Consider the following 14895-nt stretch of genomic DNA (forward strand, 5'->3'; position numbering starts at 1 on the left):
TTCTCTCCCTGAGGAGATGACCGGACTTTGTGGTCATATATCAGTGATCTTCTCTCCCTGAGGAGATGACCGGACTTTGTGGTCATATATCAGTGATCTTCTCTCCCTGAGGAGATGACCGGACTTTGTGGTTATATATTAGTGATCTTCTCTCCCTGAGGAGATGACCGGACTTTGTGGTCATATATCAGTGATCTTCTCTCTCCCTGAGGAGATGACCGGACTTTGTGGTCATATATATCAGTGATCTTCTCTCTCCCTGAGGAGATGACCGGACTTTGTGGTCATATATCAGTGATCTTCTCTCTCCCTGAGGAGATGACCGGACTCTGTGGTCACATATCAGTGATCTTCTCTCCCTGAGGAGATGACCGGACTTTGTGGTCATATATCAGTGATCTTCTCTCTCCCTGAGGAGATGACTGGACTTTGTGGTCATATATTAGTGATCTTCTCTCCCTGAGGAGATGTGAAATGTTCCAGGCTACTCGTGGTGACCATAAAATGGGAAATAAGTGTAGATTCTGGTTCAGAAGGAACTGGAATTAGCATGTGTATTCCTTCATCAGCAGTCTGTGTGTCACCCATTACTGGAGTGCTACCTGCTGGTCTGACAACTTCCCACCATCCCCCTGTGTTACCTCTTAGTCTGTGAGCTCCCTCCGTGTTGGTCCAGCCCCCTTCGTCACGCAGTCCAGCCAGGTTGTGAGCTTATGTACGTCCTGGCCATGCCCCCCCCAATTGCACCCCCATAGTTGCGAGCGTTTCTGGCAAGCGCAGATACAAAACGCTTTTGGCTATGGGACCCTGGCCTCCAGTTCCCCCGCAGACCCCCGGCCTCCAATTCCTCCGTAGACCCCTGGCCTCCAGTTCCCCCGCAGACCCCAGGCCTCCAGTTTCCCCGCAGACCCTGGCCTCCAGTTCCCCCGCAGACCCCAGGCCTCCAGTTCCCCGCAGACCCCCGGCCTCCAGTTCCCCCGCAGACCCCCGGCCTCCAGTTCCCCGCAGACCCCCGGCCTCCAGTTCCCCCGCAGACCCCTGGCCTCCAGTTCCCCCGCAGACCCCCGGCCTCCAGTTCCCCCGCAGACCCCCGGCCTCCAGTTCCCCCGCAGACCCCCGGCCCCCAGTTCCCCCGCAGACCCCCGGCCCCCAGTTCCCCCGCAGACCCCTGGCCTCCAGTTCCCCCGCAGACCCCTGGCCTCCAGTTCCTCCACAGACCCCTGGCCTCCAGTTCCTCCACAGACCCCTGGCCTCCAGTTCCTCCGCAGACCCCTGGCCTCCAGTTCCCCCGCAGACCCCCGGCCTCCAGTTCCCCCGCAGACCCCCGGCCTCCAGTTCCTCCGCAGACCCCTGGCCTCCAGTTCTCCCGCAGACCCCTGGCCTCCAATTCCTCCGCAGACCCCTCCAGTTCCTCCACAGACCCCTGGCCTCTAGTTCCTCCACAGACCCCTGGCCTCCAGTTCCCCCGCAGACCCCTGGCCTCCTGTTCTCCCGCAGACCCCTGGCCTCCAATTCCTCCGCAGACCCCTGGCCTCCAGTTCCTCCGCAGACCCCTGGCCTCCAGTTCTCCCGCAGACCCCTGGCCTCCAGTTCTCCCGCAGACCCCTGGCCTCCAATTCCTCCGCAGACCCCTGGCCTCCAATTCCTCCGCAGACCCCTGGCCTCCAGTTCCCCCGCAGACCCCTGGCCTCCAGTTCCTCGCAGACCCCAGGCCTCCAGTTCCCCCACAGACCCCCGGCCTCCAGTTCCCCCGCAGACCCCCGGCCTCCAGTTCCCCCGCAGAGCCCTAGCCTCCAGTTCCTCGCAGACCCCAGGCCTCAAGCCTCCAGCAACAGATGAATGGCCATATCCGCTCCCCTCAGTTATACGATGAGGCCAGTATGACAGGGACCCTTTCCTGAGGCGGGCTTCCCGCTCCAGTGCGGATTTCCTGGAAACTCTCCATGTGTGTAATCAGCATAGAGAGGCATGAGATGGAAGCGGCCCTAATGCTGTATTACAGAGGACGTCGGCTTTGCATTGTCCCGGCTGCTTCTCTCGGATGACGTTCTGGAAGATGCATTATTATTGAACGTCCTCCTCAGATCTCTTCTAAGAAGCAATATTCATTATCTCGGCGTGTTTAAGTGAACCTGGTTATTCTGATTATTTATCAGAGGTCTGAATATAGAGACGTCGCGGGGAGAGCGAAGCGTTGGCACGGCGACCGGCTGCTATTACCGTCCATTATGATAATACTCATGCAATGGGAATAGAGTGCGAGCTCTCAGGACCGGTCCGTCTTTAGTTAGTCCGGGTATGTTATTCCTCATTTAAGGTAAGGTACAGGGAAGGTAAAATCTCTTTAATCCATTTAAATTTTGCAATGGGGCAAGAGTGTAGGAGAATGGTAAATGCTTGATTACGCCCTAAGTAGGCTGATATTGCAGTGCAGTACTGCTGTAGTGATGGCCACAAAGAGTTCATCTCTCTCTCTTAGCCCAAAGACGGCAGACGGGATCAGGTGGTCTGTGCTTAGAGTGATGATTGGCAGGCGCCGCCTCTCCCTGACTACCTCCTGCAGGTGATCATGTGATAGAGGGAGGAGTTTGGACGTTACACCCACCAGCATCTGACATTGGCATAGGAAGTCAGCAGTACAAACCCGACTGAATGATGCATGTGCCATGCCGGGAACTTTGTGTCAGATGATTCTATATTCCCCCAGAATACGGATTATAAAACCGGGAGCAAAAGAAAGAATTGATAGATCCTCAGCAACCTGCATTGTCTGCTCACCAAACTCCAGTCAGTGTGAGGCCACGCCCCATGACAGATCATAGGCTATGAGGCAGCAGGGAGGTGTGGCTTTATCTGTCAGAGTGGCCACTCACATGAGTGTATGTAGGGGATGGAGAGCTTCAGAGTCAGTGGGGCTGAGCAGGCAGGAGTGGGCTGCTTACATGGCCGGATTTGACGGAAGGCCAAAAATGCCATGGCCTAGGGCAGCAGGAAGCAAGGGGCGGGCAGTGGGTGGGCACACTCAGGAAGTTAAACTGCCAAACATGTAAACCACAGCGATCACAGACCCGGTCACAGAGCAGAGCAGTCGAGCGCAGCACAGGATGGGGGAGGCACAGGACAGGGGAGGCACAGGACAGGGGAGGCACAGGACGGGGGAGGCACAGGATGGGGGAGGCACAGGATGGGGGAGGCACAGGATGGGGGAGGCACAGGATGGGGGAGGCACAGGACAGGGGAGGCACAGGACAGGGGAGGCACAGGATGGGGGAGGCGCAGGATGGGGGAGGCACAGGACAGGGGAGGCACAGGATGGGGGAGGCACAGGATGGGGGAGGCACAGGACAGGGGAGGCACAGGACAGGGGAGGCACAGGACAGGGGAGGCACAGGATGGGGGAGACACAGGACGGGGGAGGCACAGGATGGGGGAGGCACAGGACAGGGGAGGCACAGGATGGGGGAGGCACAGGACAGGGGAGGCACAGGACAGGGGAGGCACAGGATGGGGGAGGCACAGGACAGGGGAGGCACAGGATGGGGGAGGCACAGGACAGGGGAGGCACAGGATGGGGGAGGCACAGGACAGGGGAGGCACAGGACAGGGGAGGCACAGGACAGGGGAGGCACAGGATGGGGGAGGCACAGGACAGGGGAGGCACAGGATGGGGGAGGCACAGGATGGGGGAGGCACAGGACAGGGGAGGCACAGGATGGGGGAGGCACAGGACAGGGGAGGCGCAGGATGGGGGAGGCACAGGACAGGGGAGGCACAGGATGGGGGAGGCACAGGACAGGGGAGGCACAGGATGGGGGAGGCACAGGACAGGGGAGGCGCAGGATGGGGGAGGCACAGGACAGGGGAGGCACAGGATGGGGGAGGCACAGGACAGGGGAGGCACAGGATGGGGGAGGCACAGGACAGGGGAGGCACAGGATGAGGGAGGCACAGTGGGCGGGTGTGGCTGACAGTGGGCTTTGGGCGGTAAATGTACAAATCAGGCCCTGGTTGCTCAGCATCTAGGATTTGGTGAATCTGGTATTTTCTTGTTGTACAAACTACATATTTTCTTACAAAGCTTTTTATGCATAATTCATATTCTTCTAAATACACATTTAGAAAAGAAGGTTTTCAGAGCGTCAAGTTGCAGATTAAGGTGCTAAATTTGAATATTTTTATTTTTTTTCTTTTAAAGTTTTGACAACTTTGAACATGCCCGAGGTCGGCAATTAATTGGCGCAGGATGTCGGTGTAACGACGGTCGCTGGCTCTGCCCACAGACGCGAGACAATGACCTCCTCTGTTTTCATCTCTCTCTCGTGGGTCGGTTTCAGAAGTCGTTTTATTTCCGTTGTGAGCGAGGCGGCCATTAAATACGCACACCTCGGCCGCGTAGCACCGCGACACGAAGAGCGCTGCTTAATAAAAATGTCAGTCTTTAGTAATTAATTTGCGGCCAGCCGGGAGCGGCGCGGACTGATACGTTTCATTTCCTGGTTCCCGCTACATCTTACGGAGAATATAAATGATGTTAATTACTGGTTAGGATGGAAGATAGGAGGTTTAATCATCCTGTTAATGAGGCCGCCGCTGTAGATTGGTTACAGTGGAACGGCGTGGCGGGGCATGAAGGGGCATCAGCAGGTCCGCGCGGCGGCCGGGAATAATTATTTGTTTTAGGGAATATCACAAAGAATCATCTCTCAGCGACGCTTTGATGGAGAGAGGCGAACACAGATAAAGGCTCAGAGAAGAAAGTGACTTCACAGAAACAGAATAAAAGCCTGGGCCAATTATCTCAATGTCTGGCCGGCCCCCCCGGCCCCCGTCTGCCCAGCCGGGAACCTACGAATAAAATAGGGAAATTTCATTATAATAGCATGAATGCCAATTAGAGGGCGATTTTGTTTTTTAGCCATTGCAGACTGAGAGCTTTGAAGTCCCTCTTGCAGGATAAGTAAGTGGATAGCACACATCTGCTGAATTCACATGATCCGCCCCTCGGTCAATGATGCAGAACACCCCCTATTACTGGCAGTTAGCAGTACATCAGGGGGCTGGGCTGATGCTGGCTGCATCTGGGCATAGCCGGAAGCACCTGGAGTGCCACCTAGTGGTGAGGAGGCTGTACTGCTGTCCTGAATGTTACTGAATAGATGTTGTACTTGTATTACTGCATTATTAATACTACTGCATTGTAATTGATTGGTATAGCGCCAACATCTTCCATGTCTCTGTACAATAGACAGTACATAGAGTTCAATGAACAATGAGAGGACGCAGAAAATATGCACAAACACCATCCCGCAAAGCAAACCCATAGATGAAAATGCTATGTAATGCAGGGCAGTCCTGGCTACACGGGGCAGTCCGTCCACCACCCCTGAAAGGGAAAAACAGGACAATGCCCCCCCCCCTCAAAATAAAACAATAACATTTGCACATGTGCAGTATGGAACTGCTTGTCTTCAGAAGTACTCAAAAACGCAAATACTTCTGAAGCCGCAGGATGGATCCTGAAGAGGTATTCAACCTGCTGGTCCAATAACTTCACCCGCAGGGGAGAAACGAGGTCACATAGAGAGGAGCAGGAAAGCTCTCTGGGATCCACAGACTTCTCTCTACATAGGTGAGTGTTATTACTGAATGGCAGCTTTCCTCCTGGTGCAGCAGCAACAACTTGGAAGCAAATGCTCTTAAGACCATGAAGATGATAATAGACTTTTGGAGATCCCCTCCCCTTAACCATAAATGGATCCACAATAACCCGGGTTCAAGTTTCTTGGGTCCACAATCTCAAACAACCTAAAATGGGACAACAACATTCCTCCCAACTTTTTGAGATGAGAAAGAGGGACACTTAAACCACGCCCCTGCTACTCCCCTGGTCACGCCCCCGTCACATCCCTGATCACGCTCCCGTCACGCATACCATAAAGATTTCATAAGAAAAATATGTTGTTTTATAATTCAAACTTTACTGGTCCTTTCTATCCTGGTTCATTTTTCCTTCATATTCACATTTTAACGTTTAGAGTCAATCGAATACATTTTTAGTAGAGAAATATATATATTTCCATAGAAAGAGGGACAAAGTCCTGAAAGAGGGACACATGAGGAGGAAAGAGGGACAGGGCTGCCAAAGAGAGACAGTTGGGAGCTATGCAACTATACTGCCACTATCGTCAAGAAAGCTCAGCAGAGAATGTACCATCTACGGCAGCTGAGAAAGTTTGGCCTACCTCAAAATCTAATGGTGCAGTTCTACACTGCAATCATCGAATCCACCATAACATCATCCATGACTGTATGGTTCGGCTCCTGCTCAGCATTAGAAAAGGGGAGGCTGCTGCGCATCATCCGATCAGCGGAAAGGATAATTGGCTGTAGCTTACCTTCCCTGCAGGATCTTTAGGGCTCTTTCACATCAGAGCTTGCTTTGGAGAACGCTCAAAGCATACGTTTTGTTGTATGCGTTTTAATGCGTTTTGATATGCGTTGCACTGCAGAGAGTGTGCGTTTTTAATCCGTTTTCAATGCGTTACAGCACATAGAAAAACGCAGGTAATTTTTTTTCTTTTAGTTTTCAACTTTGTACATTGTTCCTCTGTTGCATTCTGGGACTGATTGCCTGCGTTAACGGATTAAAAACGCGCATAGTGTGCGTTTTACATTGACTAACATTGTAACGCATAAAGCTAGCGTCGGCCGAAAAACTGCGCCTGGGTGCAGTGTAACGCAACGCACAAAAAGGCTGCGTTATATGTGAAAGCTAAAATGAAAGTCTATGGACTTTCATTTCACCTTGGGTAACGTAAACTTTACCCTTTGCGTTGAAACGCAGAAAATCTGCCCTAATGTGAAAGAGCCCTTACACTAGCAGGTGCAGAAAGAGAGAGACCAGAATTGCCTCTGTCCCCTCTCACCCAGCTCACTCCATCTTCCCAAGACGGCCTCTGACCCCTCCCACCCTGCTCACTCCATCTTCCCAAGACGGCCTCTGACCCCTCCCACCCTGCTCACTCCATCTTCCCAAGACGGCCTCTGACCCCTCCCACCCTGCTCACTCCATCTTCCCAAGACTGCCTCTGACCCCTCCCACCCTGCTCACTCCATCTTCCAGGGCATGCCTTCAGGAGTAAGATTCCGGTCAGTCGCAACTGGAACAAGCATGCAGCCAGCAGAGTCACACCTGGAACAAGCATGCAGCCAGAGGAGTCACACCTGGAACAAGCATGCAGCCAGAGGAGTCACACCTGGAACAAGCATGCAGCCAGTGGAGTCACACCTGGAACAAGCATGCAGCCAGCAGAGTCACACCTGGAACAAGCATGCAGCCAGAGGAGTCACACCTGGAACAAGCATGCAGCCAGTGGAGTCACACCTGGAACAAGCATGCAGCCAGCAGAGTCACACCTGGAACAAGCATGCAGCCAGAGGAGTCACACCTGGAACAAGCATGCAGCCAGCGGAGTCACACCTGGAACAAGCATGCAGCCAGCAGAGTCACACCTGGAACAAGCATGCAGCCAGCAGAGTCACACCTGGAACAAGCATGCAGCCAGCGGAGTCACACCTGGAACAAGCATGCAGCCAGCGGAGTCACACCTGGAACAAGCCTGCAGCCAGCAGAGTCACACCTGGAACAAGCATGCAGCCAGCGGAGTCACACCTGGAACAAGCATGCAGCCAGCGGAGTCACACCTGGAACAAGCATGCAGCCAGCGGAGTCACACCTGGAACAAGCATGCAGCCAGCGGAGTCACACCTGGAACAAGCAAGCAGCCAACAGAGTCACACCTGGAACAAGCATGCAGCCAGAGGAGTCACACCTGGAACAAGCATGCAGCCAGCAGAGTCACACATGGAACAAGCATGCAGCCAGTGGTGTCACACCTGGAACAAGCATGCAGCCAGAGGAGTCACACCTGGAACAAGCATGCAGCCAGCAGAGTCACACCTGGAACAACCATGCAGCCAGTGGTGTCACACCTGGAACAAGCATGCAGCCAGCAGAGTCACACCTGGAACAAGCATGCAGCCAGTAGTGTCACACCTGGAACAAGCATGCAGCCAGTAGTGTCACACCTGGAACAAGCATGCATCCAGCGGAGTCACACCTGGAATAAGCATGCAGCCAGCGGAGTCACACCTGAAACAAGCATGCAGCCAGCGGAGTCACACCTGAAACAAGCATGCAGCCAGCGGAGTCACACCTGGAACAAGCATGCAGCCAGCAGAGTCACACCTGGAACAAGCATGCAGCCAGCAGAGTCACACCTGGAACAAGCATGCAGCCAGCAGAGTCACACCTGGAACAAGCATGCAGCCAGCGGACTCACACCTGGAGCAAGCATGCAGCCAGCGGATTCACACCTGAAACAAGCATGCAGCCAGCAGAGTCACACCTGGAACAGCATGCAATCAGCACAGTCACACCTGGAACAAGCATGCAGCCAGCGGAGTCACACCTGGAACAAGCATGCAGGCAGCGGAGTCACACCTGGAACAAGCATGCAGCCAGCGGAGGCACACCTGGAACAAGCATGCATCCAGCGGAGGCACACCTGGAACAAGCATGCTTCCAGCGGAGTCACACCTGGAACAAGCATGCAGCGAGCGCAGACACACCTGGAATAAGCATGCAGCCATCAGAGTCACACCTGGAACAAGCATGCAGCCAGCGGAGCCACACCTGGAACAAGCATGCAGCCAGCGGAGCCGCACCTGGAACAAGCATGCAGCCAGCAGAGCCACACCTGGAACAAGCATGCAGTCAGCAGAGTCACACCTGGAACAAGCATGCTGCCAGCAGAGTCACACCTGGAACAAGCATGCAGCCAGCAGAGTCACACCTGGGACAAGCATGCAGCGAGCGCAGACACACCTGGAATAAGCATGCAGCCAGCAGAGTCACACCTGGAACAAGCATGCAGCCAGCAGAGTCACACCTGGAACAAGCATGCAGCCAGCACAGTCACGCCTGGGACAAGCATGCAGGCAGCGGAGTCACACCTGGAACAAGCATGCAGCCAGCGCAGTCACACCTGGGACAAGCATGCAGCTAGCGAAGTCACACCTGGAATAAGCATGCAGCCAGCGGAGTCACACCTGGAACAAGCATGCAGCCAGCAGAGTCACACCTGGGACAAGCATGCAGCCAGCACAGTCACGCCTGGGACAAGCATGCAGGCAGCGGAGTCACACCTGGAACAAGCATGCAGCCAGTGGAGTCACCCCTGGAACAAGCATGCAGCCAGCGGAGTCACACCTGGAACAAGCATGCAGCCAGCGGAGTCACACCTGGAACAAGCATACAGCCAGCTGAGTCACACCTGGAGCAAGCATGCAGTCAGCGGAGTCACACCTGGAACAAGCATTCAGCCAGCGGAGTCACCCCTGGAACAAGCATGCAGCCAGCGGAGTCACACCTGGAACAAGCATGCAGCCAGTGGAGTCACACCTGGAACAAGCATGCAGCCAGCGGAGTCACACCTGGAACAAGCATGCAGCCAGTGGAGTCACACCTGGAACAAGCATGCATCCAGTAGTCACACACCCGGAACAAGCATGCAGCCAGCAGAGTCAGACCTGGAACAAGCATACAGCCAGCTGAGTCACACCTGGAGCAAGCATGCAGTCAGCGGAGTCACACCTGGAACAAGCATTCAGCCAGCGGAGTCACCCCTGGAACAAGCATGCAGCCAGCGGAGTCACACCTGGAACAAGCATGCAGCCAGCGGAGTCACACCTGAAACAAGCATGCAGCCAGCGGAGTCACACCTGGAACAAGCATGCAGCCAGCAGAGTCACACCTGGAACAAGCATGCAGCCAGCAGAGTCACACCTGGAACAAGCATGCAGCCAGCAGAGTCACACCTGGAACAAGCATGCAGCCAGCGGACTCACACCTGGAGCAAGCATGCAGCCAGCGGATTCACACCTGAAACAAGCATGCAGCCAGCAGAGTCACACCTGGAACAGCATGCAATCAGCACAGTCACACCTGGAACAAGCATGCAGCCAGCGGAGTCACACCTGGAACAAGCATGCAGGCAGCGGAGTCACACCTGGAACAAGCATGCAGCCAGCGGAGGCACACCTGGAACAAGCATGCATCCAGCGGAGGCACACCTGGAACAAGCATGCTTCCAGCGGAGTCACACCTGGAACAAGCATGCAGCGAGCGCAGACACACCTGGAATAAGCATGCAGCCATCAGAGTCACACCTGGAACAAGCATGCAGCCAGCGGAGCCACACCTGGAACAAGCATGCAGCCAGCGGAGCCGCACCTGGAACAAGCATGCAGCCAGCAGAGCCACACCTGGAACAAGCATGCAGCCAGCAGAGTCACACCTGGAACAAGCATGCTGCCAGCAGAGTCACACCTGGAACAAGCATGCAGCCAGCAGAGTCACACCTGGGACAAGCATGCAGCGAGCGCAGACACACCTGGAATAAGCATGCAGCCAGCAGAGTCACACCTGGAACAAGCATGCAGCCAGCAGAGTCACACCTGGAACAAGCATGCAGCCAGCACAGTCACGCCTGGGACAAGCATGCAGGCAGCGGAGTCACACCTGGAACAAGCATGCAGCCAGCGCAGTCACACCTGGGACAAGCATGCAGCTAGCGAAGTCACACCTGGAATAAGCATGCAGCCAGCGGAGTCACACCTGGAACAAGCATGCAGCCAGCAGAGTCACACCTGGGACAAGCATGCAGCCAGCACAGTCACGCCTGGGACAAGCATGCAGGCAGCGGAGTCACACCTGGAACAAGCATGCAGCCAGTGGAGTCACCCCTGGAACAAGCATGCAGCCAGCGGAGTCACACCTGGAACAAGCATGCAGCCAGCGGAGTCACACCTGGAACAAGCATACAGCCAGCTGAGTCACACCTGGAGCAAGCATGCAGTCAGCGGAGTCACACCTGGAACAAGCATTCAGCCAGCGGAGTCACCCCTGGAACAAGCATGCAGCCAGCGGAGTCACACCTGGAACAAGCATGCAGCCAGTGGAGTCACACCTGGAACAAGCATGCAGCCAGCGGAGTCACACCTGGAACAAGCATGCAGCCAGTGGAGTCACACCTGGAACAAGCATGCATCCAGTAGTCACACACCCGGAACAAGCATGCAGCCAGCAGAGTCAGACCTGGAACAAGCATGCAGCCAGCAGAGTCAAACCTGGAACAAGCATGCAGCCTGTGGAGTCACACCTGGAACAAGCATGCAGCCTGTGGAGTCACACCTGGAACAAGCATGCAGCCAGCGGAGTCACACCTGGAACAAGCATGCAGCCAGCGGAGTCACACCTGGAACAAGCATGCAGCCCGCGGAGTCACACCTGGAACAAGCATGCAGCCAGCAGAGTCACACCTGGAACAAGCATGCAGCCAGCAGAGTCACACCTGGAACAAGCATGCAGCCAGCAGAGTCACACCTGGAACAAGCATGCAGCCTGTGGAGTCACACCTGGAACAAGCATGCAGCCAGTGGGGTCACACCTCTGGAACAAGCAGACAGCCAGTGGAGTCACACCTGGAACAAGCATGCAGCCAGCCGAGTCACACCTGGAACAAGCATGCAGCCAGCAGAGTTACACCTGGAACAAGCATGCAGCTGGGATAAGCAGAACACCTGATGTGCATACAATGGTGGGTTACTGACTCTGCTAGTTGGGTTGTTTACATTCAGCTCAGCTATGGCAGCTGCCACATTCCTTTCACTTTAATCTCCCTTTAAATCAGTGGAATTAAGAGGTTCATCTGACTCCGCGACTCTTAGATTAATATTTGGCAGAAAAAAGCTTTTAATTAACAGGCTAAATTAAATAAATTTACATATTTGTTATTTGTACAGCGATATGTAAATGTGGTCGGTGTGATGTGGAATCCAATATGACGGTAATTTAATTAAATGTGAGCGCCGGCTGCATGGTGATGAGATGATCTGCGGAATCGCGGCGTCAGTATGTAATAGACTCGCCTGCGCTGCTAAATAATACAACACATAAATATTGTGCGGTGAGTTTCGCCGCCGCCGGCCCTCATCAGGCATGCAGAGCGCGGCGTCCGACGCAGAATGGCGTAACACGGCCGCAGCGCACTCTACAGGGGCTAAATCACTGCAAATCCCCCATGTGAGGGCTGAGCCAGGCGGCTCCCCGGGGACCAGCAGCGTGTAATGAGGGAATCCGAGGTGACAGGGAGATAGAGGCTGACATATTTACTACCTTTTACACTATGCAGATTACCTGGCTGTCCTGCTGATCCTCTGCCTCTAATACTTTTAGCCACAGCCCCTGAACAAGCATGCAGCAGATCAGGTGCTCTGACTGAAGTGTGAAGGGATTAGCTGCATGCTTGTTTCAGGTGTGTGATTCAGACACTACTGCAGCCAAAGAGATCAGCAGGACAGCCAGACAACAGGTATTGTGTAAAAAATAAATAAATATGGAAACCTCCCCCATGAGTACGCCTGTACAATGGCCACTTGTGGAGGAGGGGCAGAACAGCAGCGCTTGTGCATGGAGAGGAGCACAGCCATGATGCTCTCCTGCCTCCCTTCACCTCACTCACTGTCAGACTCCTCACACAGCACAACAAGCTGCTTTTCCCCAATGCTGCTCTCCTGCCTCCCCCTCCTCACTCACTGTCAGACTCCTCACACAGCACAACAAGCTGCTTTTCCCCAATGATGCTCTCCTGCCTCTCCCCTCCTCACTCACTGTCAGACTCCTCACACAGCACAACAAGCTGCTTTTCCCCAATGCTGCTATCCTGCCTCCCCCCTCCTCACTCACTGTCAGACTCCTCACACAGCACAACAAGCTGCTTTTCCCCAATGATGCTCTCCTGCCTCCCCCTCCACACTCACTGTCAGACTCCTCATAATCCACAACAAGCTGCTTTTCCCCAATGCTGCTCTCCTACCTCCCCCCTCCTCACTCACTGTCAGACTCCACACACAGCACAACAAGCTGCTTTTCCCCAATGATGCTCTCCTGCCTCCCCCTCCTCACTCACTGTCAGACTCCTCACACAGCACAACAAGCTGCTTTTCCCCAATGATGCTGTCCTGCCTCCTCCCTCCTCACTCACTGTCAGACTCCTCATAATCCACAACAAGCTGCTTTTCCCCAATGCTGCTCTCCTACCTCCCCCCTCCTCACTCACTGACAGACTCCTCACACAGCACAACAAGCTGCTTTTCCCCAATGCTGCTCTCCTGCCTACCCCCTCCTCACTCACTGTCAGACTCCTCACACAGCACAACAAGCTGCTTTTCCTCAATGCTGCTCTCCTGCCTCCCCCCTCCTCACTCACTGTCAGACTCCTCACACAGCACAACAAGCTGCTTTTCCTCAATGCTGCTCTCCTGCCTCCCCTCTCCTCACTCACTGTCAGACTCCTCACACAGCACAACAAGCTGCTTTTCACCAATGATGCTCTCCTGCCTCCCCCTCCTCACTCACTGTCACACTCCTCACACAGCACAACAAGCTACTTTTCCCCAATGCTGCTCTCCTGCCTCCCCCCTCCTCACTCACTGCCAGACTCCTCACACAGCACAGCAAGCTGCTTTTCCCCAATGATGCTCTCCTGCCTCTCCCCTCCTCACTCACTGTCAGACTCCTCACACAGCACAACAGGCTGCTCTTCTCCAATGCTGCTCTCCTGCCTCCCCCCTCCTCACTCACTGTCAGACTCCTCACACAGCACAACAAGCTGCTTTCCCCAATGATGCTCTCCTGCCTCCCACCTCCTCACTCACTGCCAGACTCCTCACACAGCACAACAAGCTGCTTTTCCCCAATGATGCTCTCCTGCCTCCCCCCCTCCTCACTCACAGTCAGACTCCTCACACAGCACAACAAGCTGCTTTTCCCCAATGATGCTCTCCTGCCTCCCCCCTCCTCACTCACTGTCAGACTCCTCACACAGCACAACAGGCTGCTCTTCTCCAATGCTGCTCTCCTGCCTCCCCCCTCCTCACTCACTGTCAGACTCCTCACACAGCACAACAAGCTGCTTTTCCCCAATGATGCTCTCCTGCCTCCCCCCTCCTCACTCACTGTCAGACTCCTCACACAGCACAACAAGCTGCTTTTCCCCAATGATGCTCCTCCCCCCCCCCCCCACACACACACACACACTCCTCACTCACTGTCACACTCCTCACACAGCACAACAAGCTGCTTTTCCCCAATGATGCTCTCCTGCCTCCCCCCTCCTCACTCACTGTCAGACTTCTCACACAGCACAACAAGCTGCTTTTCCCCAATGCTGCTCTCCTGCCTCCCCCTTCCTCACTCACTGTCAGACTCCTCACACAGCACAACAAGCTGCTTTTCCCCAATGCTGCTCTCTTGCCCCCCCCCCCCCCCCCCACACACACACACACTCCTCACCCACTGTCAGACTCCTCACACAGCACAACAAGCTGCTTTTCCCCAATGATGCTCTCCTGCCTCCCCCCTCCTCACTCACTGTCAGACTTCTCACACAGCACAACAAGCTGCTTTTCCCCAATGATGCTCTCCTGCCTCCCTCCTCCTCACTCACTGTCAGACTCCTCACACAGCACAACAAGCTGCTTTTCCCCAATGCTGCTCTCCTGCATCCCCCTCCTCACTCACTGTCAGACTCCTCACACAGCACAACAAGCTGCTTTTCCCCAATGCTTCTCTCCTGCCTCCCCCCTCCTCACTCACTGTCAGGCTCCTCACACAGCACAAGAAGCTGATTTTCCCCAATGCTGCTCTCCTGCCTCCCCCCTCCTCACTCACTGTGAGACTCCTCACATAGCACAACAAGCTGATTTTCCCCAATGCTTCTCTCCTGCCTCCCCCCTCCTCACTCACTGTCAGGCTCCTCACACAGCACAAGA

The 14895-nt window shown here is 54.7% G+C and overlaps 1 protein-coding gene across 1 annotated transcript; it reads left to right on the plus strand.

Annotated features, from left to right (window-relative positions):
- Window positions 1-799: 799 nt before the first annotated feature.
- LOC137518494 (WAS/WASL-interacting protein family member 1-like) lies at window positions 800-1873 on the plus strand. The gene has a single exon (XM_068236422.1). It carries the CDS (start codon window positions 800-802, stop codon window positions 1871-1873), a length of 1074 nt encoding a protein of 357 aa, XP_068092523.1.
- The last annotated feature ends 13022 nt before the right edge of the window (window positions 1874-14895 follow it).

This window comes from Hyperolius riggenbachi, chromosome 5 (assembly GCF_040937935.1).
Source record: "Hyperolius riggenbachi isolate aHypRig1 chromosome 5, aHypRig1.pri, whole genome shotgun sequence".
Taxonomy (NCBI): domain Eukaryota; kingdom Metazoa; phylum Chordata; class Amphibia; order Anura; family Hyperoliidae; genus Hyperolius; species Hyperolius riggenbachi.

Bases quoted from the DNA above. Each gene is read 5' to 3' on its own strand.
- LOC137518494 (XM_068236422.1), top strand. From the start codon at position 800: ATGGGACCCTGGCCTCCAGTTCCCCCGCAGACCCCCGGCCTCCAATTC.